The 23,581-nt window shown below is 39.2% G+C and overlaps 1 protein-coding gene across 1 annotated transcript in view; it reads left to right on the plus strand.

Annotated features, from left to right (window-relative positions):
- FBN1 (fibrillin 1) overlaps window positions 1-23,581 on the plus strand; it is a 159,931-nt gene that overhangs the window by 67,549 nt on the left and 68,801 nt on the right. Inside the window, 10 exon segments of the mRNA XM_052809134.1 lie at window positions 719-877; window positions 4,255-4,413; window positions 5,712-5,852; window positions 6,654-6,773; window positions 10,334-10,459; window positions 12,598-12,720; window positions 17,899-18,021; window positions 19,285-19,437; window positions 21,633-21,686; window positions 22,601-22,726. Of these exon segments, the coding sequence (XP_052665094.1) occupies window positions 719-877; window positions 4,255-4,413; window positions 5,712-5,852; window positions 6,654-6,773; window positions 10,334-10,459; window positions 12,598-12,720; window positions 17,899-18,021; window positions 19,285-19,437; window positions 21,633-21,686; window positions 22,601-22,726 (1,284 nt within the window).

Below are 23,581 nucleotides of genomic sequence, written 5' to 3' on the forward strand. Positions count from 1 at the left end.
ATTATTATTATTATTTTTATTTTGCTCCCATCCACATTTTCTTTCCCATCTTTAAGCTGGGGGATCTCTCTGCAATGTTGTTAGAGCTGAGTGTATGAAATCTGGGTACAGGATGTTCTTTGTACAGCACGTGCTTACCCTTTTCAGACAGGAAGCCAGCACATCTCCATAAACAATGCGATGGCACCAGTTAAAGCCATGTTGCTCTTTCTTGCCTGCAAGCCTATATCTTGTCATATCACTACATACTTCAGCTGGGGAAGCCATGACTAATGGAAAATGAATTAATGCTTTGAGAGCTGCAATGCTGTGAGTTTATTGCTGTGTATCAGTGGCTTTCGAATCAAAGTTTGAACAGAATTGACCTGGTACTATCTTTAATAGAAATGATACTGCAATTTTTGTTTGGGGGCACAAAAGCATATTTTATTATGTACTGAATACACGTTTCTATTCTATTTTTGCCTCCATTAATTTATTGCTGTTCCGTATTTCACTTCAGCTTTCTCACAGGAGGTGTTACACCTGAATCCAAAGCAGCCCAAATATTATCTAGATTTTTCTGGTTTTCTGCCTTTTGTTTTCTGATTGTTGTAATGTTCCAAGTGCTATGTCATCGATAATGTAATCAACCAAGAAAAATGGGACCTTTCCCTTTTGTGAAAGTCACATTCCTCATTGGACTGATGATTACATATCCATTTCTTTCTCTCGGTAGATGTGCGTCCTGGATACTGCTTCTCTTCTCTGACCAATGGGCGATGCGGCAATCAGCTCCCCCAGCCTTTGTCCAAAATGCAGTGTTGCTGTGACAGTGGCCGATGCTGGTCTTCTGGTGCAGCCACCGCTCCTGAAATGTGCCCGATCAGATCCACCGGTATGAATACACCTGTATTCTTTTGAGTGTGGTTGAACACTGAATTAGGCAGTGATTTTCTTTTGTCAGTAATCTTTTCATTAAAGAACTACACAGAATGGTTAAGGCTGGAAGGCACCTTGGGAGATTGTTTAGTCCAACCCCCCTGCTCAAAGCAGAGCCTCCTGTGGCAGGTTGCTCAGGACCCTTAGGAGGCTAGGGCAAGCAGGCATAAACAAAGAATTTTATCTGTTGCTAATTAATGTTTTGTAGCCTAGTTATTCCGACCTTACCTGATTCAGATTTTGTTTTCAACATCCTCTTCAGACTCAAGTTACTTCCTCCAGAGCCTTCTAACAGATCCCTATTGCCTCTGCAGTTTCATTCTCACTGGAAAACTGGGGTTTCCTTCCTCTTATGTCTAGCTTTCTGAGGTGCCATTTACTTCCTGAAGTTTGACACAGAACATGATTTCTGTCTGCTACCAAAATATGCTGTACTTTATCGCCTCCCTGTGTACTGAGATCCCTAGATAATGTGAGATTTGAATTTAGAGAAGATGGTGAGCAGATTGTGAAACTAAGTGTGATGGAGTGGAGGAAAGATTTTTTGAGATTGTTTAGGACTGGAGACCTAGTGAAATGCTTTAGAAAAGAATAATAGAAGAAACAAGGATTGATGGGAGGAGCTCAAGGGAGGTGCAGAGTTTAGGGAGGAATGGGGGTCATAACTCTATAGCAGTGCAGCTCTGAAGAAATTGTCAGAGGTCATGTATGGGAGCATTTATTATTATTTTTAATCCTTTGAGTGAAACTGCATAATACTGGAGCAGAGATCTATGATCAGAACTCTTGGAAGACTCTTCCTGGTTCTGTCACTATCTCATTATTAATATTTAAACATGTTAAATGTCCAAGACTGGCTAGAACAATGCTAACAAAATAGTGTAATCTATTGATGCAAGTCTGAAATAGGAGGACAAGGAGAAAGCTTTCAATCTTAACACAGTCACTGTTTTCTTTACATACTTTCTAATTATTCGTATCTAACTGGTGAATAAGCTGGGTGGAAAAGTGAAGTAATTTGGCCAAGGCCACAGACTGAGACGTGGTGGAGAAGGTGCTAGAACCCAGGACTTCCTGACTCATAAATTCATGCAAGGTCTTCCAGATCATAGTTACATGCCACTTTTTTTCTTCCCACCGCCCCGACCTGGGACATAAATTGAGACCATAAATGACTCTTTTCAAAGTGCTTTGAAATTCTTTGAAAGGCCTTACATGTATTGCTGTCATTATTTAATCAAGTTCAGTTATTCCTTAATGTATCCTGAGAAAGCAAGATGAGGAATTTAGAGCTGTCAGTGGCCCAAAGTCTCTCTAACCCTGAAATGGAAATTTACTGCAATATAAAGTGGAGCACTAGCTGCATAATGTAACCAAGCGGTTGCATTTTCAGTTGTGGGCAGCAGACCCAGATGTTACTATAAAATAGGCTGTTTATTGCTAGAAATTATACATGGAGATTAAAGTTGCAATAAAAAAGGCTTGCACTGTATTTCTTTGCATAATGCAGCAATAATTGTTTATGTGGAATGACAAGGTTTACCATTGACACTATAAATACTTTAGAAGTGGTATCTCAGGCATCCAGCCATGTGTGCTCAATTCTTGCCTTAGCAGTCACTTCATGTGTGCTAATTCCATTCAACCAATGGGCAGCCCTAAGGCCGTGACTTTTTTTTGCATGGAAGGCCTAGGCTCCTGGTGGATTGGCTTTGGATAATTGGGTATTACCAATCTAGAGTAAAAAAGAAATACAGTATTGCTTCTTTCACAAAGACTGATCAGTGGGTTGTAGAGAATGTGTGATTAGAGAATTGGCTATTAAAACCACTGTCATTAGCAAACATTTGCATGTTGGAATTTGTGGGTGTACATACGCAGACATTGTTTCTTCTGAATGTCTCTATTTTATCACAGGTAGACCACTGATTGAGAATAGACTCAGGTTACATATGAACAGGCAAAATAGAAAGCTAAGAAAAAAACCCAAATAAACAAAATACAGTACATAATACAATAAAATCTTCTTGGGAATGATTTAAAGATTAAAATCACTCTAAGGAACAATAGAAGGAAATCCAGTGACACATGAAACAAACTGATCACTTAAAAGCATTAAAATAAATGCAAAGATCAGAAAAAAAGCAGGAAAAGCAGAACGTCGGGCTACCATGTTTATTTAACAAATCCTCTGTGATTCGGGAAGAGCTTCTAATGTGTTTTACAGGCGGAACTAGAAGTGAGATAGACGTGTTGAAGGCTGAAATACCCAGCTTAGTTCTCCCAATATTGAATTTATTCCTCAGTTCTCATTTTTTATATTGTTTCAGGAATTCATGCATCTCTCTAGCATTTTGTTTTCATTATATAATTCCTCTTCCCTATTGTGCCATAAACTTCTAAATTTTGAAGTTCAAAGATACTGACTACACAAATAGTTATTTGTGTACACATGAATTGTGGACATGAATTAGGTCAGCTGGAAATGTGGTCTTTAATTGTGATACTCTGCATGCATTCTTTGGGTTGTGAGTTCCAAACCCACACTTCCCAAAGACAAAAGAGTCGGGGGCAGGAGGAAAAGTGGGGCAGTAGGGCAGATGCCACTAATAGAGATAAACAATAGGAGAATGCATAACATTCAGCGTAGACTGTGCTTACAGCAAAATAGATCATTTTCCCGTCATCTGGAAAAGGATAAACTTGGTGTGGATCTGACTCAGTTTCTCTTTGTCTGCGCCCCTTAGACTGCACCTCGTTTTGGTTTCTGCTTTTATTAGCAAACTTCATTTTCGTAGGGAAATAGTGTTAGTGTATTCATTCTCTAATTGGTTTTGCCTCATTGCTTGTATTTATATTTCTTTGTTTTAGGAGGTTAACTTTTAAGAAATCCAGTTAAAACTGGGCTTTTTTCCGTGTTCAGTGTTTTTCTAACTCTGTGGCAAGCTTAGTATTAAATTAACTTGGGATCATGTCCAAAAGTCCTTCTTTAGGTAAACTTCCCACTGAGTGCATCAAAGATTTTGCCTGAAAGAAGACTAAGTAGATTAAGATCAGGTTCCCGCCTTACTGTTCAATTTCATATCCAGAATGTCAGTTATGTTGTCTTTTTACTAGCAGCCTTCTGACAAGTAGTATTGATACCCTCCTGTGGATTAATGACTCAATTCACAGAACAAAGCTTGTTACTATGAATAAAACGTATAGGCTCAGATTTTCCAGATTATTTAAGGTTTGTTATTGCTAATCTGAAACGCCGCAAAAAGGGGGAGATTTGGATTAAATGGAAAGGCTAGAAGAGTCTAAGACAGCATTCGTATTTTCATGTTTCAGATGAGTATCGCAAATTGTGCACAGTAGCTGCTCTGCTGCCAGCAAGACCGGACCTTCCTCCAGGCCGTCCTGATGTCATGCCTCCACCACTCCTTCCTGGTGTTTACCCTCCTCAACAGCCAGAAATCGTCTATCCATCTCGGGCTCCACCACCTCATGGTAAGAAAGAAATAATAACCTTTCCCTGCACCATTTGCATTTAGCTGCTTTGAAAACATGCATTTCTCAGGAGCAACATGCTACCTTCAGCTGGTGGTATCTTTTGTTTACTTTATGTGGATGTACAGTCTCTGGACATCCTTCTAATCATAGCCTGGTTACCATGTATCTTACAGCAAGTGTACTTCATTGGTAGAGTTTTCCCTGTTAAGACGGGATTAAAAAATTACATCCTCACTGTCTGTACTGAGGCCCATGTATTGTAGTAGTTACACCACTGTTATTTTAAGGCTATTGTGAGCTTTGCATGTCAACATTGAGGAACGTGAATAGTTCTTTGACTAGGTTGTGATAGTTACATTAAAGAGCTTGGCTGGGAGAAAGCAGCTTCTTTCAGGTTGTTTTCCTCACTCTCGCTTGGCCAGGTAGGAAATGTACCAATAAAAATACTAGTTTGCTGGACACCGAGGCTGACCCAACATGAAGAAAGAACTTTTTCAGTGATAGACATGGATAGGTTAGGTTTCTGTAGAGCAAGGAGGAACCCAGAGCAGAATACCGATATATTCTTTATTCTGCCCCTTGCTCAGGGAATTTACTACATGCCCATATAGTCTGCAGTAGGCATGTGCCACCTGAAATTGTTTGGCATAGCCACATACTCTTTTGCAAGTAAACACAAGCCCAATTCACCCATACTCTGTGCAGCTGGCACCAGCTGAAACTATTTAGTCTTGGTTCAGCACCAAGCTGAGCTAATAAGCCTAAGAGGCAAAGTATGTTAACTCAGGCCTGACACTGCACTGACGTAGCTGCACAGCTTCTGGTCAGCTGGGAGCACAGACACAGCCAGCTCATGTCTGCCTGCCAAAGACCATATAGGCATACCTTCCAGGCTTATCCCTGCCCTCCTCTCACTGTGCTATCTGTGAAAACGCAGATAACTGAATCAGTCTGACTGCTCTTTACTACTGTAAGCTTTTAGTAGAGTCCCTGCAGTGCTGCGTACCTACTTTACCACTAGGTATGAGCAAGCTTGGTCCTTTTTTGTCCTGCAAAAGAGGAAAACAGGATCAGACTTGCCACAATGAAAAAATCAGTGGTTGCTAGCTGTTTTCGGACAAATCTCCAAGAGTCAAAGTGCCATTTTCTCTCTCCCAATGCTGATTTTACTATGTAATTCACATTATGATGGAAGGTAAACGTTGACTTTTAACAGAAGATGCTGCACAAGTTGCAGATTACAAAAAATGATTATGATGAACTATTAAAATATTTTTCCAACTCTGTTATTTCAGTGATTTTGCCGGTGAACTTCACTGACTATTGCCAACTGTTCCGACATCTCTGCCTTAATGGGCGCTGTATTCCCACGCCTGGGAGCTACCGCTGCGAGTGCAACAAAGGATTCCAACTGGATGTTAGAGGGGAATGCATTGGTATGTGGTTTTCTGCTGTAAATCACATAGGGGAATTTTGTTTTAAAGAAAAAAAAAATTCTTTTCCACACAACGTAATAACTCTGAGTTCTTAAATAAACCAACCCCCCCTCCAAAAAAACCCCAAGTAAATAGACTTCCAAGAACTAATTGCTTTCAACTGCAAACTTATTTTTACAGCACTTTTGCCTTTCAGACAGTATTTAACAAAACTTGTAACTTGCCACAAAATTATACAGAAGTAAGGATTTCTTATTTTACTAACCTATGACTATAGTGTATTTATTAGTGGTTCAAAATGACCTCTTTAAAATGCTACCAGCTCTTTGAGTATGCAAATGACCTATTGTTAAAAAAAAAAAAAAGCAGTCATGATCTCGGGCTTAGTAAGATTTACAAGTCCTTTTTCAGCTCATCAGGAGTATCTTTTTGGGCTCTTGAGTCCTTTAATTTTGGAACTCACCAGACCTTGATGATAGGAGCAATGATTATCTGCCTCTTACAGGCAAGATTTTGCTTCTGTCACTATCTGTCTCTCCAGTGGGGCTGGGAATGTGGAGGTATGAGATTAAGGCCTCTACCTCTCGCACATGCCGTATCTTGTCTTCTTGAGTACTCCTTTTTCCCAGCTCCTGCTTAGCTTAGAACATGGGATCCTTTTACTGTGAATTCAGTGGTGTCCCTTTCCTTTCAGATTTGAAGCACACTATTTCTCCAGCTACAAAACAATAGAATACCCCTACAGACCTGAATAACTTTCAACCAATGTCTTAATAAAAATATATTGTCTGTGTTCCCCAGATGTTGATGAATGTGAAAAGAATCCATGCATCAGTGGAGACTGTGTGAACACCCAGGGATCCTACATATGCCAATGTCGTATAGGATATCAGAGCACGCCAACTAGAACAGAGTGCCGAGGTAAATTATGGTTTTACAGCCATATCTGTACTATTGTATACATACCAGGAGGGAAAACAGTTTTTAAGCAGAATTTAACATGTGTTAAATATGAGGGGGGGGTTAAAAAATAAATCAGATATGGCAGTAAAAATGATTATCCTGCCTGAGCTGGCTGCTCACAAACTGGGTTGTGAAGAAAGACATTTTGTCTTGTGCTGAAAGTATCTTGGCACCATTCATGGCTTTGAAGTGGAAGAGTCATATTTTCTTTTTTTTTTTTTTTGGTTGTTGGTTTTGTTTTTGTTTTTCAAACTATTAAGACATTTTTCTTTTGCTTCTTGAGGATCTCGAGGAGAATTAAACATCCCTTCTTTGGAGAAACCCTTTACCTATTACTTTGGAGAAACCCTTTACCTATTACTTTGGAGAAACCCTTTACCTATTACTATTAAAAGACTAAGAGAGGTGAGGGGAAAGATAAGTCTTTCACTAGGTAAATATAATAGTACAGTGCCCATGTGTTGTCCCTGCCTGCTGTCAGAGAAAGAACTAAACATAAATTACAGCAAGGAAAACTTAAATAAGGTATGGAAAAGTAGTGAAGCACTGGGAAGGTCTAGGTGGGGAAGCTGTAGAATCCCCATTATCGGTGTTTTGAAGACCAGGCTCAACAATAGTCCTGATGTTCTTCATCCTGTCTTCCTGTGGGAGTGAGGAATGTGTAGCTCCTCAGTGGTCAGCCCTCTGTCAGGGTTCTGTGGCTCCCAAACTGTCCGGGGGTCGGGGAATTTGACTGTAAAGGTGGATGCAATCCTTTATAGTTAAGTCATAATGAGAAACTTCTGGCAGGAGAATGAATGACTACTTTGATATTCCATAAGAAGCGAAGCATCTAAATGAAACAGGATGTTTGAATGCTCAGAGTCCCAGCTTGTCTTCATATTTTGCTTTCTGCACTAAGAGGAGGGTTCCTTGAGCATGCATTCATTCTGAAGCAGAGAGTTTCTAAAAAGCAAGAAGAAGGCTATCTGTATTAGTGTGCAATTTTTTTTTTTCTTCCCTTTGTGAATCAGAAAGGTATTTGTGGTACAGAAGCTTAGTCCAATCCAGGAGGACATGCAGAGCCAGCATCACTGCTGCATGTTGCTGGGAGTATTTGACCTAATTGCTGCCAAACGGCCATGTTGCGGAAGCATCTTCATAGTTCAGCTGACTAGTGGTGAAGGAGTGCTGAAGTGGAGTCTCAGCGGTGATGAATTTACTCATGAGTCATTTTTGTCACACGCTTTTAATTTGACTGATTCATTACACAAACACATGGTTGTCAGAAGCCCAGTAGCTTAATGGCATTAAAGTGTGGTCACTTAGCAGTTCCTTTGCAGTCTATGGGAACTGTGCTTGCTTGACAGGCAGTTCAGAAAATGCTACGATGTGCAGAATCTTTGTTTTCTGAAGGAAGTTTTAGGACCAGTTTAGGAAAAGAAAAAGGCTAGTGGGGTGCATTTGGCAAAATATGCATATAGCACTGGTGCCTGCCAAAGTCAGCATTTGCTGTAAAATTACTTCGCATGACTACTTTGTATGTTGAGGTTTTATTTTTTGCATACACAAATGTGTCTGTGCCGATACGGTTTTGCAAATGTATTCCTTACGTCCATTCTTGAAAAATGAAGTCTCCATAATGACCAGATGTTTATCTATTCCTTGCTCTGAGGTTCCAGGGGAGGGGTTTTTTCTGCATGATGAGTCTGATAGGTGACTGATTAAACTTTGCAGTCTGTATTGCAAGCTACTGATTCAACCGTTATTAGGATCCCTTATAATTTTAGTAGGCATTTGGCTGGATGAATATGTTAATTGGAGACATAGATGAATAAGGTTGTGAAATTATGATTAGTGATCAAAACAAGAAATGCTTTTCAATTGCAAAAGAGGGGATGTAAAATGGACCTCAAAAAAAGGCAAAAATTTAGATGATTAGCTATGAATGTATGGGAGTCAAAGCTTTAATAGCTAAGTGCTTACTATAATCTACCTGACGTTTCTGCAAGGAGGAGGTCAGAGCTTCCATGGAGATGGCAACAATTATGGACATTTCAGTGAGAGGGGAGCTTTGATTTTTGCACGTTTCTCTGAGGCGGGGGGGGGGGAATAACCCACAATGTTATTTCATAATTTGAAAATTAGAAATGTAACATAAACGAGTGGTGGGTCTCCAGTCAGCTGTGTATATGTAAAGAACAATGAGATTCTGTGTTAATTTTCTGCACCATGATTTAGAGGGCATCAGATGCATAAAAGTACAAATCCTAATGAACTCTTTTTAAAAGTAAAAGGCCAGAAAAATCTTAAGATGCTGTAGCATTTCTGCCTGTCCTAAGAAAGCAAGCTGGTGGAGTAGCTGAAACCAGGCTCAGGTACAACCGAGTGCCACAAAAATGGGGGGAAAGGGACTGAGCGGAGAGAAAACTGACTTTTATGCATTGCTGATCGCTGATGCTTGTTTATCAAATGAGGGGAGGGTTATCAAGCCTGTACGCTTTTGCTGGAAGTCAAGAGGTCTGCAGGCTGCCACTGCACTGACCTGTCACTCAAGCAGCTCTTGTCTCTGCCGGCCTGGTTGCTTGCTTGCAAAACAGTTATTTTCAGGGATTTCTTAGCAGCTTCCCAGAACTACTATGCTGCTAGGAAGGCAAATATAGGCTCACGATTTCGAGAGGCATCAGTTCCCCCTTAGATAGGTGTCTAGAGAGCAGGGGCATTTGGGAGGACACCCTGTGCTCCGCTTCTTCCTGAAGCGCAGCAATGCACTTCTACGGAGAGGGCCTGGGGAAGGGCACCCCCAGGGTATTTGGGAAGGCAGCATTGTTGCACGATAGATAGGTCTGCATGGGCTGATTGAGATCTCTCTGAGCAGAGTCCCCTGTGTGCAGGAATCTCTGGGAGATGGTCCAGGCCTTGATGGAGAACACTGAGCAATCTGAAAAATGTCTAGACAGTCTGTCTCAGCATCTCCTCTCCCCTCGTTTGGAGGAGAGGGAGAGCTGCCAGCCTTGTGTGATATCACTATTCAGGTCCTCCAAAGCACTTGCCAAGCACCTCCTGCAGAGAGAGGGAAATGAAGAGCTGATGTTTCAAATATAAAATAAGCAGGAGAAATATCTTCTGAGGTGGGAAGGTCTCGAACTTTCCTGTTATCTTACAAAGCAGCAGCAAAAAACAAGCTTCCCCTGTCTTTCCTTCAGTAGTTAGCTATTGGTAAGTTAAACTTAAGTAAAAATATTTTCATGATGAACAAAAATGCAAAAAAAACAATTCAAAGGGTCTGATTCTTGCTTGAGCAAGCTGCAGAGTAATGTTCACTGAAATTCTTCCACAGCAACTTGAAATTTCAAGCTGATGAACATTTTCCACCCCCATAACGTTTGATTGTGGAAATCAAAATAAATAATTTCTCAGGTGAATATAGTTTCCATGTAGGGTTAAAAATCTAGGGGAAGGGGAAATGGGAAAAATTCCTCTTGAGTATAAAAAAGAAAAACCCCCAAATGTTATTTTTCTTTTCGATTGGCTTTCAGACATTGACGAATGCTTACAGAATGGTCGTATCTGTAATAACGGACGATGCATAAATACAGATGGCAGTTTTCACTGTGTGTGTAATGCTGGCTTTCAAGTGGCAGCTGATGGGAAAAACTGTGAAGGTAAGACTTTTCTGAACTTATTCCATATCAGTAATTACAGTTGCAAGATGTTATTCATGTCAATCAAAAAGAAAAGGACCTCTGGTGGGCGGGGGGGAGGGAAGGAACAAGGAATCAAATTTCTAAATACCTTTTGCTGTATCTGGGAGGGCAAGTAAACTGTCTTTTGCAGCCAGTTCTGGAGCCTTGGCTTGGCAATCCTCAACAGGATGTCTGTCCAGCAGGAGAAATAGCACATACCACTATCGCAAAATGCAGTTTCTTTGATGGGAGTGGTACATTTTAAAACGGAGCACAAGTCACATGCTGCCTGATTTTACTGTGTGTTTAACAGCATGCTTTATGAGATCTTACTGGGTGACTAGCAATGTGTTTTATGTAGATGCAGTCTGGTCTGACCCATAAAAACTGTTTTAAGAAAAATTTGTAAACATAATTGATGTGTTCCTACCTCCCAGACCTTTAGTAAAGGGGGAAAAAGAAGAATGTTCTTTATCATGCTTCCCAAGGTCCTTGGGAGGGTTCCCAATGATCTATTCATACGTTAAAGGAATTTCGAGCACTGTTCTTAGAAACATTTTTGGCAGAATATTATCTCAGTGATTCAGCTCAAAGACTTAGTGCCAAAATTCCTGGTTGGGATAGATACACGATTTTTTTTTTTTAAATCATAAATTATTTTTGTCTGACTTAGCCTGTAAGTAAAAAGAAAACACACCATGTCTAGAAGTGTAATTTCTGTCCAAGACAGCTGCAATATTAAGGAAAATAGCACGATTCTGAATATATTGTAATGTCATTACAATCCAGTGATTTTATGTGCTAGTAGTGATTCTGTTAATCCTTGGTAGAGACAGACATTTTAAGACTCTGTTTTTCCTGACTCTTTTTTAGATACAGTTTAGCACTATAAGCTGCTTTTTAAATATCTTATTATGGAACTATATTGACCAAATATATTTGGAAATTAACGTATTTTGGAAAAAAACTCAATTCTGATTTCTTCCTTTCCCACCAAATACCATGTGCTAATAGTAATAAGAACCAGGACATCGGCAGTCTGGTAAAACATTTTTAATTCCATTGCATATGTTGCCAGAATGTCTGTTGCATCCACTTATGAAACAGTTTCATCTCTGGCATTGTAATGCATTGAGTTTTGTTCTTAGGAATACATGTGCACACACACTAATCAGTAAAGACCATGGCATTGTGCCATACCTTAATGTAACTGTGTATAGTCCTTCAGGTGAAACTGGTAAATAGTGCTATTTTTTTTTGATGTAATGTCCAAAACTGATTTCATTTGTGCCAGGATGAAATAAAGACTAAGAGGATATAAAAGCTTACTCAAATCAAGCACAGACTTCTCTGTACTTGCCTAGTGGTTTTTGTCGTTGTGTAAGTAACTGTGCAGCATTCAGAATAGCAGTGTCTGGGACCTCCACCTTTTCCTTTTGGAATCATTCATGCTATGCCATTAGGTCAGAGGGTGAATAATGCTAGTATGAAGCTGTGATTAGTAAGTTCCCTCCTGTGTGATCTGTCATGCTGAATCCAGGGAAGGGGTAGGTTTTATTTTAAAACGAAGTTGATGGTGAAAGTGCCCACAGAATGCATTCTTGAGCACAGTGCTGGGAATTCTCCCACATTATAAACCTTAGACTCATCCAATGGAGGTTACAAAAGTTTTCACTCCAAACACAAATGCCCGCTCCTCCCCTTTCAGGTGTTCTTAGTAACATAAAGTTGTGTTTACCATTCCAAATAGGAGGCTGTTTCTAACCTAGCTTCTATGTACATCAGGACTGCAAACCCTCTTCAATTACATAACTTCCTCACTTTTTTACAGTCTTTACCAACTGGCAGTTCTTAAGCTGTCCAATTCTCATCTGGTTTTCATTCTCTTTGCTCTTTTTGGATGCCTACCTTTATATGTTAATGATTCATTATGAAAAAACGAAGTCATTGCTTTGACACATCCTCTAGGACGATGCAGTATGTCCCATCATATGTTTCTGATTATCATATACCTCTGACAACTAAGAAAGAAGTTAAGGTTTATCTTTTGGATATAAGTAGTAAGAGTTCTTTTACTTAAACATTATGAGCATTATATCTATTATGTACCTTTTCAGATATGGATGAATGCAGCATAAGGAACATGTGCCTCAATGGGATGTGCATCAATGAAGATGGCAGTTTTAAATGCATTTGTAAACCAGGGTTCCAGTTAGCATCTGATGGACGCTATTGCAGAGGTGAGCACACTAAATTACAGGTTCCCAAAGCTTGTGAGTTATGTGCCTCTAGTAGCTTCAAGAATTGCCTTATTTCTTTACAGTGATCCTTGGGGACAAGAAATACTGGGCAGAGTTCTTGTCAGATACACTTTTTTAATCAGCTAGAATGATTTGTCACTGTGCAAGACAGTACTCAGTCTTCTCCACAGTGATGAGCAGCCACCCTAACCAGTGAGTTGAAAATATTTTTTGATCAAGGACTCTGTGATCTGACCTAGTTAAACTCCAGGTTTTTTTGCCTATGAGGTGTTCTGCAGTTTGGCTCTAGTATATCTCACTTTTTGTTTGGCCTTTTAAAGTTTTCTGCCCTTGGCCACCCAAACATCCTGGCTCATTGCCTTCTTTGGATTTCTCTCCCATTCCTGCCTGGGTGTTCCTAGTCAATTCAGCATCTCTGAGGATTGCCCAGCACCCCATGTGACCAAGATGCAGACGTGAGCACCACAGCAAGATTGTCTTTTCCATTTGCTGCACTAGCTCAGCAATACCCCCTGTGGGAGACACTGCAGAGTTCTGGTTGCTAGTTATGTCATCAGAGTTTCTGTTCAGTCCTGTCAGGAACTGGAAGTTTTGTGTGTAGAAATCTTCATGTTTCAGCAAGTTTTACAGGCACAAAGCAGAAGTCGGAATAAGGAATAAACAAGTGCTGGGCCAAGTTACTTACAGATTTTCTTTTGAAAAATTTTAAATCTTTTAACTCTTGGAATCAAGGCAGAAAAAGTGCTTGCTTACACTTTGGCAAATTTAAAAAAAGGTCACACTAGATTACACAGCAGCATCATGTTGTGGACCAATAACAAAAATAAATGTTTGAATAAATAATTTGGGTTTGAGAGTTAGTGACAGGAAAGGTGAAATAATTTGGATCCTGTTGCTTCTTGAACACTGTAGCAGTCTTGGATCTGAACTGCGTGGTGTCTAGACTTAGACTTTAGATCCAAACCAGGCCAATAAATCTGGTAAAACATCCGGAACTTCTCTTGCATTTGATAACTTTTGCACTGGGTATGCAGGACAGTGCTACCCAGCCTTCAGGTGTGGGAATCATGTATTTCTAATGAGAGATGACCCCCATTCTTGCTTTGTAATAGGGTTGTTTTGATTGGGAGAATGAATTGTTCTTTAGTTTCTCAAATGAACAAATGCGCCGATCCATACAAGTGTCTCCTTAGCTTTACAGCTACTGGCTGTGTTGGCTGCAGCCTTCACACACTTAGAGCAATCAGCTTTATTTCCATTCTTACCTGTTTTCTGAGTGGTAGGTGTATGTCAGTGCTTTGCTAAAGCTAATTTTCCAGCTGGTTTTTGTGTAGGATGGCAGCAGGACTTGGTCTCTGACTTGGCAGGGAAGAACTCAATGCCCATCAGGCCTTGGCACATCAGCCAGTCGTGTTCCCAAAGACCACTGGCTGCTCTCTGTGTTGTTAGCAGGGATGTGACTCACTGATGCAAGCTCAGCCCAAATGCTTGTCTTGATTTTTGCCTTGAGCATCTTTTGGTATTTTCTTTCTTCCTTTCTTCCTTTCTTCCTTTCTTCCTTTCTTCCTTTCTTCCTTTCTTCCTTTCTTCCTTTCTTCCTTTCTTCCTTTCTTCCTTTCTTCCTTTCTTCCTTTCTTCCTTTCTTCCTTTCTTCCTTTCTTCCTTTCTTCCTTTCTTCCTTTCTTCCTTTCTTCCTTTCTTCCTTTCTTCCTTTCTTCCTTTCTTCCTTTCTTCCTTTCTTCCTTTCTTCCTTTCTTCCTTTCTTCCTTTCTTCCTTTCTTCCTTTCTTCCTTTCTTCCTTTCTTCCTTTCTTCCTTTCTTCCTTTTTTTTTTTTTTTTTAACATCAGTCTGTGCACTGAAATGCCATCCAAGAAGATGGTATGTAAATTGCTTCAGACTACTTAAAAACCAATGATACTCAACTTCACAGCCTCTGTTACATGCCTCCTGGCTAAACAGGAGTATGGATACAGCCAAAAAGGGGTTTCTGGCCCTAGAGAAATGTTACTTCTGTGCATCAAAGGAAGAATATTTGAAAATTATCCAAAATTGCAGGCAACTCAACTGATCCTACTGAAAGTTGGAACAGATCTTATAGTAATATGAAGGATTTCTCCCACTGCTTTTCAACACTTACAGTAAGCCTTGTTCTCTATGAATGAGCATGGAAACATTCATTATGTGTTAAAATTGCTATTGGGTCAAAATCAAACCAGATTTTGAGACCTTGACACCCAAATTACACTTTTTCCCAACTTCATATTTGTCTCCTTTCTTCCACTTGCCCAAAGTATTATGAAATAATTCCCAGGAATGTAGTGGCTACAGAGAGCACAACTCTCTGGTAAATGTCTCCAGTCATGTTATTAAAAGTTTAAAAGAGTGATCTTTAATAATGTCTTTTCCTGTACATTTCAATGCTTATCCTTATTGAGTCCTTTCTGTACACACCACATGTACAGAGTAAATAACTTCTGTCCTACAGAATGGTTAGCCTTTGAAACACTCATTGTTCCCACTGCATATCCTGAATTTGTTTGTGAAGTGAATGCATTAAGATCTTACACAAGCTTAAACTCTAACCTCATGCTTGCACATGCAGTCAGTGCTCATGCATATTGGGAATTTGTGTATGCACAAAATGACATTTCTGCAGCAAATTGGCTACCTGCCTGAGCAATTTTAATATGGAATTGAACATGTGTTTATGCCAAACTCTTTAGGGGATCAGCAAAGGATTATAAGAATTGCATTGTGCAACACATTGCTCCTATAAACATCTCATTTGATGCACTCTAAGCTGAATTTTGAACTAGTAAGAAGAATTTCTAACCCAAAATTGGGGATACTGTAATTGACACTTAGTTCCATAAAACTGGAATTTAAGTATAAGTACAGGGCATGTGCTTGGCTGTCTGGTAAAAAATTCCACTCGGGCTTTATGAAGTAACATGCCAAAAAAGAATGTTACACCATAGTCTTGTGTATTCCCTGTAATACAAGACATAGTAAACTTATTCACCATTAGCTTCTTTCGCTGATGATTTGCTGATGATTTTTCAGAAATACTTACATCAGGCAAGCAGACATTTAAAGCATTATTTCTGTTCTGTACATTGTTTTGTCTTTAGACCAAACAGAAATTCCCCAAATTGAAAGCTATTGCAAGGCAACTGAAAGTGACAGTTTAGTAGTCTGAGTAAATTTTTCCTGGTTAAAATTAGAGGACTTAGTGTGCCCAGCTGGCACTACTGAGCAAGCTAAGCAGAAAAGGCAAAAACTCATTGGACATGGAGAATGAGTCCATTAGTTGGTTTTCCAGAACCAGGTTGAGGTATTCTGGCAAAAGTCAGAAAAGCGAGTATTTTTGAAGTTGTCCAGATGGCGACTTTTACCACAGAAGGCAGCGGAGCCTTGTCGAGGTTAGAAATTTGGACTTTATGCCTGCGTATGCAGTTGATTTGCTGGGTGGAATCTCAGCCGTGCTAAAAGCAAAGGCTTTTTACCCTATCTTTACTGGAGCCAGGTTTTCAGCTGATCTGCACAATTCTAAGTGACCCACTTCACCTTTCCGTAAAACATCTATAACAGTATTTTCAACACATTTGTAAATTGGTGCAAAAGAAAATGGATTGCACGTTTCACCCCTTACTAGCTTACAAAATCTTTTTTAAAAATGAACTACAGGAAAAGGAAAAAAAGTAACTGCATTTCTGTTTCTGTAAGTAACCTTAAAAAAAGAAAGTTAATTTTTTTCTTTTTTTTTTTTTTCTTTTAGGAGAACTTTTATCTGTCAAAGGAGTTCAGTGTTGTCTAACAAAATAACTATCTACACTGTTAAATAGTATGGGCGCATTTTGAAGTCCCAACTGTTTTTACTTACACTGAGTAAGGACTAAATTTAAAGTGGGAAAAGCATTTAAGATTTGTCTGAAACAGAACAAAAGTTTGCAGGATGAAGCAGAAATGAATTGAGCCCATGTACTTTAAATATAACTTCTATTTTAAAATGCAGTTTGAAAAAGGAATCTTGGATCATACAAGCCATGTTTTATGCCAAACAACACAAGCTAAGTAAAACACAGAGGTGTTTCACTCTCAATTTGCCCTTTTAAGGTCAGAAAAAAGGAAATTGTCACACACACTGTCTCTTGTATATATTATGGAGAGTTGTTATGAAGTGATTATTTTATAAAGGTTATACATACTTCCAAACAATATTTTAAACACTCCTTTTCTTAATCACTTATAAAATAATGGCATGGTCTCTGTGTCTAGAGAATGATCTTACTATTAACAGGATATGCAGCCTATATAATTTTTTTGCTAATTTAACATCCCTTTGTAGTAGTCTAATATTATAGGGCTTCCTTCTTGTATTTCATTGCTAAGGGCCTTATTGTTCAATGTACTATTGTTGGGCAAAGATGGTAACTTGTGCACAGCAGTTGCTTAGGGCTCAAATCATTAACAAATTCCTTTCAAGACTGAAGTGCAGTCTGTCCATTGAAAGTTTATAAAATGGGCCGTAATGAGCATCTGATAGGAAAAGCCAATTGTCATGCAGATCACCAGAGAGACACTACGTGTGTGGCAGGGTCTGACTGTGGAGATTCAGACATGCTTCCAAAAACTGAACCTGGAGCAGGAGGAAGGGAAATTCTTTGGTGGTCCTGTGAAGGCACCTCGTAGCGGGGGTGAAAGATTCCATTTGCTATCTGGACTGATATCTTACAGCATGAACTAACTGTTAACACAGCAAGGGAATGCCCTGTTACACGCTACAGACGTCCTTTGTCTTAGCAGTCACAGTTTCCTCCTTCCTCCGATTATGTTTTTGCCTGAATGACCCTTAAATCGGAATACGTACTTCTTGGGAACAAGTTAGGAAAATGTAGTCCCTTTTTGCTCTCCAAGGAGAGCGCGAGATTGTTTTGTTCTGTTTATTTCTCCTGAATTTTGCATTTTCTTCTTCCATTTCACAGAATGAATTTATCATTATTCCTAATAAAACCTTTACTTGAACTAGTTTCCATTTACACTTGATATTTTTTTATAGGATACATTGAAAATAAGCTGCACAAATGCAAGTTTCAGCCAGGCATTGAACACTATGTAATTTAATTTCTAATAAAGCTCATTCTGTTCTCCAACAGACATCGATGAGTGTGAGACAGCTGGAATATGCATGAACGGACGCTGTGTGAACACTGATGGCTCTTTCAGATGTGAATGCTTCCCTGGCCTTGCAGTAGGACTGGATGGACGTGTGTGTGTTGGTAAGACAAGTTTAATGTGTGGCAAGTCACAATTAACCAATGTTAAGGCATTAATGCTAGACTGATGGACAGATCAAGTTTGAATGTAGAATGAACCATTTTTTCATGGATTGGTGGGTGGTAGTTATAGTGGATACTAATAGCTCGGGTATTTACTGTAATAGCCCATTTTGCTCTTTTTTTCTTTTCCTTTGCATTTAAAGAGAAAAAATGTGTGGGCCAAATCACAAGGTCAGGTAGACTATACAGCATAGCGCTGTTGGAGGCGAGTAGTGCAGTATCAGTTTTGAGTAGGTGAGAATTTGCCCCGTTTCTGTCAATGTAAAGTTCTTCATTTGTCACTAAGCTTAAGGATTTAATTACTCTTTCACTTCTTTGTAAAGTGGGACATATCAATTTTTCCACTATCTCTACAAGTGAAAGATGCTTGAAGTTTTTGATTTGAAAATTCTAATGTGTCTGACAGCCATTATGGGCCAGTTTTTAAAAAGTGAGGAATGCCACCCCTGGACCTGAAAAGATAAACATTTTAAATCTTGTGCACTGGAATAGCATTACTGACTTCTTTGTTTTTTACGAGCAAAGAAAGATTTTTTTTTTTTTTTTAATGGCAGCATAATTTGCGATCTTTTCCTTATGCAAATTTTTCTTTTTCTCTCATTCCACCTTTCTTCAGGTATAAAATGAAAACAAAAGCTTTAGTGTGGCCTTAGTGGGCTTAATTCAAGGTGTTGCACCAGTGCTGATTTTAGCTTTGATGAATCAGAGACAACTAACAAGATTGGGAGGGGGAGAGAAAATACTTCTTGTTAAAATCAAACTCTGAGAATAAAGTACACAGTACTGTGTTTTTTCGGGAGTTTTGAGGTATACTTGGTTCTACCTCTGAGATCCTGCCACTGGGCCCATCAAGTTACAAGTGAGTAATGTCCCTGTCACATGGCAGAGACTTTGTCTCTTTTCCCCGTGGCTTCTTGCTAGTTCAAGGTTAAGTATTGATTGTTTCCCTAGTAGTTCACTAATGCATGTTAAGTCATTAAATGCAGTAACTAGTTTGTACGTCTGAACTCTTAAGAGCATGAGGAAGACGAATTTCCTGTCCTGAGTAGAGTGAGGGTATAGGTGGGTGAAAAGCATAGGGAAATGGTGAAAGATGTTTTGTTTTGACAGCTCTTTTACAGTGTTTATGACACCCGAGCTACATTTAATACTTATGGCAGTATAGTTGGCTATGGCAGGATTAAGAGAGATTTCTTTCCTCAGATACACATATGCGAAGTACATGCTATGGTGGCTACAAGAGAGGACAATGTGTGAGACCATTAACCGGTGCAGTTACAAAATCGGAGTGCTGTTGTGCCAGCACTGACTATGCCTTTGGGGAGCCTTGTCAGCCCTGCCCAGCACAAAATTCAGGTATGGCATATTTACTGGCACATACTCTAATCTCAGTTTTACGTTGATAAACTATTTTTAGAAACGTAAAATACAGTTTTGTTTTAACATTGCACCCTAAATCAGGAGAGTTAAATTGTCGTATAACATGTTACATATTTTGAGCAATCTGCTATTTTGCATGTTGGTAGAGTACAGGAGATAATTTTCTGAGGCAACAGTAAATGCCAGTATCTGGGTCCAGAGTCGTTACATGCGTTGAAACAGATTTTCAAACAACAAACTCTATTTTGATAGATGTGGGTAACAAAAAATTTAATTTTGAACTCAAGTTACTCATGGAAACATCTCGAATAATTCATATATTCAAATTCTTATGTACGCCTGTCAGTCAGATGTTTGCTGCCTGAATTCTATATCCTTCAAGTGATCTGAAATTGTTTGTCCAGTAACTACCTTTTGGATAGTCAATGCAAAACCAAATGTTCAATTAAGTGATTGAGAATACTTGAGTCTCTCACCAAAATCCCCACCAAGCAAAGTTTTCTGGAACATAACTTCTTTCTGGCAAGAAAGCAATCCTAATCATTCTCATGGGCAGAATCTGCTTTTAGGAAAGCACTTCTTCCAAGACGACTATGCTGACATGGTCCTTGTCATGAAGCCAGTAAATAGAGACCCTGGTTTCATGGAGGCGACTGACTGCAGGGAGCAAGTTTGAAGCCCAACTTTGCTGAGTGATTCTTTTCACTCAGCAAATTTGTTGTTGCATATAAACAAAATATGCCATTTGATATGTAGTTCAAAAGCATCTCATGCTAACATGGTATCTGCTTTGTAGGCAAAAATAATTTTAGATTTATTTTTTAAGTCTTGGTTTTAACTGATAGCTTTGTGAAAAGCATTAGGGAGACAAAATCAGTTGGAACAAATGAAGCTGGTTGAGCTGATGTGAGCTCTTCAGCTGGAAGTTGCTGACCACCATTTTATAACATGCTCTGTTGTTTAGAATAGCAAAACACCAAGGAAATGTTAGCAGAATAGGAAGGAGCCTTTCCAGCAGCCTCTGCTGATATCAGTGAGCCCTTCTTATTGTACAGTAGAGTTGAAATCTTTTGTAAATGTTGGACTCTGTATCATTGACTTCTGGTTTGTATTTCAGTTACTTTAGCAGAACATTTAAGTACGTGGAAGCTATTTTTCCTGTGTTATTTTGACCACCCCTTCAATAGTTAAAAAAGTGCCGTCTCATATAGGGTGAAATGTAGCATTTCTTTGGGCTTTCAGTGGGGGAGGGAAGGAGAAGAATTCTTAGAGAAGAGCATTGTATCGGAGAGACTCCTCAGAAGCTCTTTGCAGAAGTTCCTGCCGTTCTAGACTGAAAGTTTTGCTGATGCATGTCCAGAGCCGGTCTGCTTTCACATACAGTGGCAGTAATTATTTGATTCAAGCAGGGTTACATATTAATCTGCATAATCTGGTTATGATAATATTGGGAGATGTGTTGCCTGTGATTTTCCTTAAAGAGAAGACAGCTAATTCCATAAATATTTTTAATATTTATTAATTTTAGCAGTGTAATTATTTGGGCTGTTATTAAAGTGCAAATGTATTGGAAAATGCTGACCTATATGGCAACAATTAATGCTGATCTGGCTGTCAGTTTATTCTGTTAATTGTTCTGAACTCAAAAGAAGAACTTGAACTGAGCAGTAATTGAGACATTTGAGGGACTTTGATACATGTTTTATTATTTTTTTAAGGATAAGAGATCCTTGATCTGCTATGGACTCCTGAAGACACTCCTGCTAAATGGAGTTAAATATGGGCTAGATTTATAGGAAACTTTTTCTGTTTCCTCGTCACTTTGGATGTGCACCTTGAGCAAGGGCTTGGACATATGAGTTCTGGAGAATCTTGCTGTGAATATGTTATGGTTCATTTGTGTAGGAGGGCCAGCATGAATTTTATGTCTGTTCCTAAATGCCTCAGTTCACCATGTGAAGTTTTTACTCATCCGTCTCCATGAGCAGATGCAGACCCTGAATCTGCTAAAATGTTTTACAGGTTCAGAGCACTGAGGCTGTTAATGTTTTTAGAATAATTGAAAGGCATATTATTTCATTCAAACAATTACTTGGCATATTGCAAATGATGATGCTGAAAGCAATGAGCTAAGAAAGAATATTCCAGTAAGTATTTTAATTTTTTTCCAGCTGAATATCAGGCTCTGTGCAGCAGTGGAACTGGCATGACTGCAGGAGGAAATGGTAAGATCACCTAATGTAATTCAAACTATAGCAGTTCTGGCTAAAAGCGTTACCTTGATAACCTTGATTTGTTAGATATGCTGGTGGGGATGATGGCAGGAAAGAATGGGAGGAAGGCTTATTCAAATGGCTGTTTGCAACACATAAGAATAATTTAGGATTAAATGAGTGGAGCACGCAATTTCACCAGTGCACCCTGTCTGTTTTATGCTGTGGAATGTACGTGGGTGCTGTTATAAAATAATGGCAAATTTGTGACAAGTGTTATTATCTATTTGACTTAGAAATCATATATGTAAGTCATTTGCACATTTCAACTTAAATCATCCTGAAGAATAAAGCCATGTCGAACACTGAGCTTCCTCATGTGTTTTCATCTGTCAAAAAGGCCAGGCTGACAGAGTTTGGTTAATTACAGAGAAGGAGTGAATGATTACAATAAAAGCTTTGTAGTCGTAGAACTGTGAAACTGCAAACTCTAAGTCAGCCAACGCTCACTGGTATATTTGCTGGCAGTAGAGAGGGGAAGGCATTCAGAAAGGAGGGATATTTGTGCTTTGGAGATTGATGCCATCTGGAAATGCTATGAATCAGGAGATACAGGGGGTATTAATACACGTGCCTCTAAATGTAAGACCCCAGTTTAATATCCCAGTTCTTATCTACAGTTGCAAGTCTCTTAAATGTCTATGGGCTAGAAATGGCCTTAAATCAGTGTGAAAAGGATGCTTTTTTCTCTTGAGTGTGAATACTTAGGTGTGGATTCCCTAATCAGAACTACATGATTATAAATATGGAGCAGCCAATGATAGTGATATAAAAAATATATCTTTTTCTAGTTTGGAGAATTAACCCCCACAACCCCTCAACAACTGACTCTGCTTTTTGGTTTTGTTTTTTTACCTTGTGTGTAGATATTAACGAGTGCTTACTGGATACTGATCTCTGTCCAAATGGAAGGTGTGAGAATCTGCATGGAACATACAAATGTATTTGTAACCCTGGATATGAAGTGGATTCAACTGGGAAAAACTGCATTGGTATGAAATGTCCCGATTTTCATTTTGAAGTTTGATGCTTGTTTATCCTCTTTCACATTTTTTTTCAGTGTTTCATCAGATCCATTAGTTGCAATTCTGATATTTCTGGATGTTTCTGCTGAATTCTTGTTTTAATTTCAGTGCTTTGCAATGCTCAGTGGGGCTGTAAGGGACCATTGTTGTCAGTGACTCAAATCACTGGCAACCAGGCAATAAACATTCAGTTCAGTTAAGTCCACTGAACATGCACTCTCCAGTACCAATGTTTCTCAAAAGAAGCCAGATCCTGCAATTACAGTACACCACAGGAGGGATCTAGGATCACCAATGTGCTAGGTGCCTCCAAGAGCAGGGAATTTAAGCAAAACTCCCAACTGATCATAAGAACATAGCCATCCCATATGCTACAGAAGACTTACATGGTTTCTCCCAACTCTGACTTTGGAGAAAATTCCCTTTCAACTTTCAGACAGGGCTACTGGTTTAACTGTGTTAAGTGTACTGGCCAGACACAGGAAAATTTATTGTCATTGGAAGCACCAGCAGAATCTGATGGCATGGTGTCCCTAGCTAGGGCTGATTTCCTGTGCTGTACAAGTGAAAAAAAATCTAAAGCCAGATTTTTCATCACAGAAAAGGTGAAATCTTGCTCCTTAGAGGTGACCAGTGGAAGCACTGTGGCATGGGATAAAAAAAATTCAAATAAGTAGCAGTCCAGTCTCTTCTCAAACTATCTGGGATGTAAAAAAACCCATCAGATGCCTGCAGACTCCTGTTACAAATTTTAATTCTGGCAATTGTCTTGTTCCATTACACGGTCCCATCAGAAGCCCATAACTTAAACCCCTTTAGATT

The sequence above is a fragment of the Harpia harpyja genome, chromosome 14, assembly GCF_026419915.1.
Source record: "Harpia harpyja isolate bHarHar1 chromosome 14, bHarHar1 primary haplotype, whole genome shotgun sequence".
In the NCBI taxonomy this organism is placed as follows: Eukaryota; Metazoa; Chordata; class Aves; order Accipitriformes; family Accipitridae; genus Harpia; species Harpia harpyja.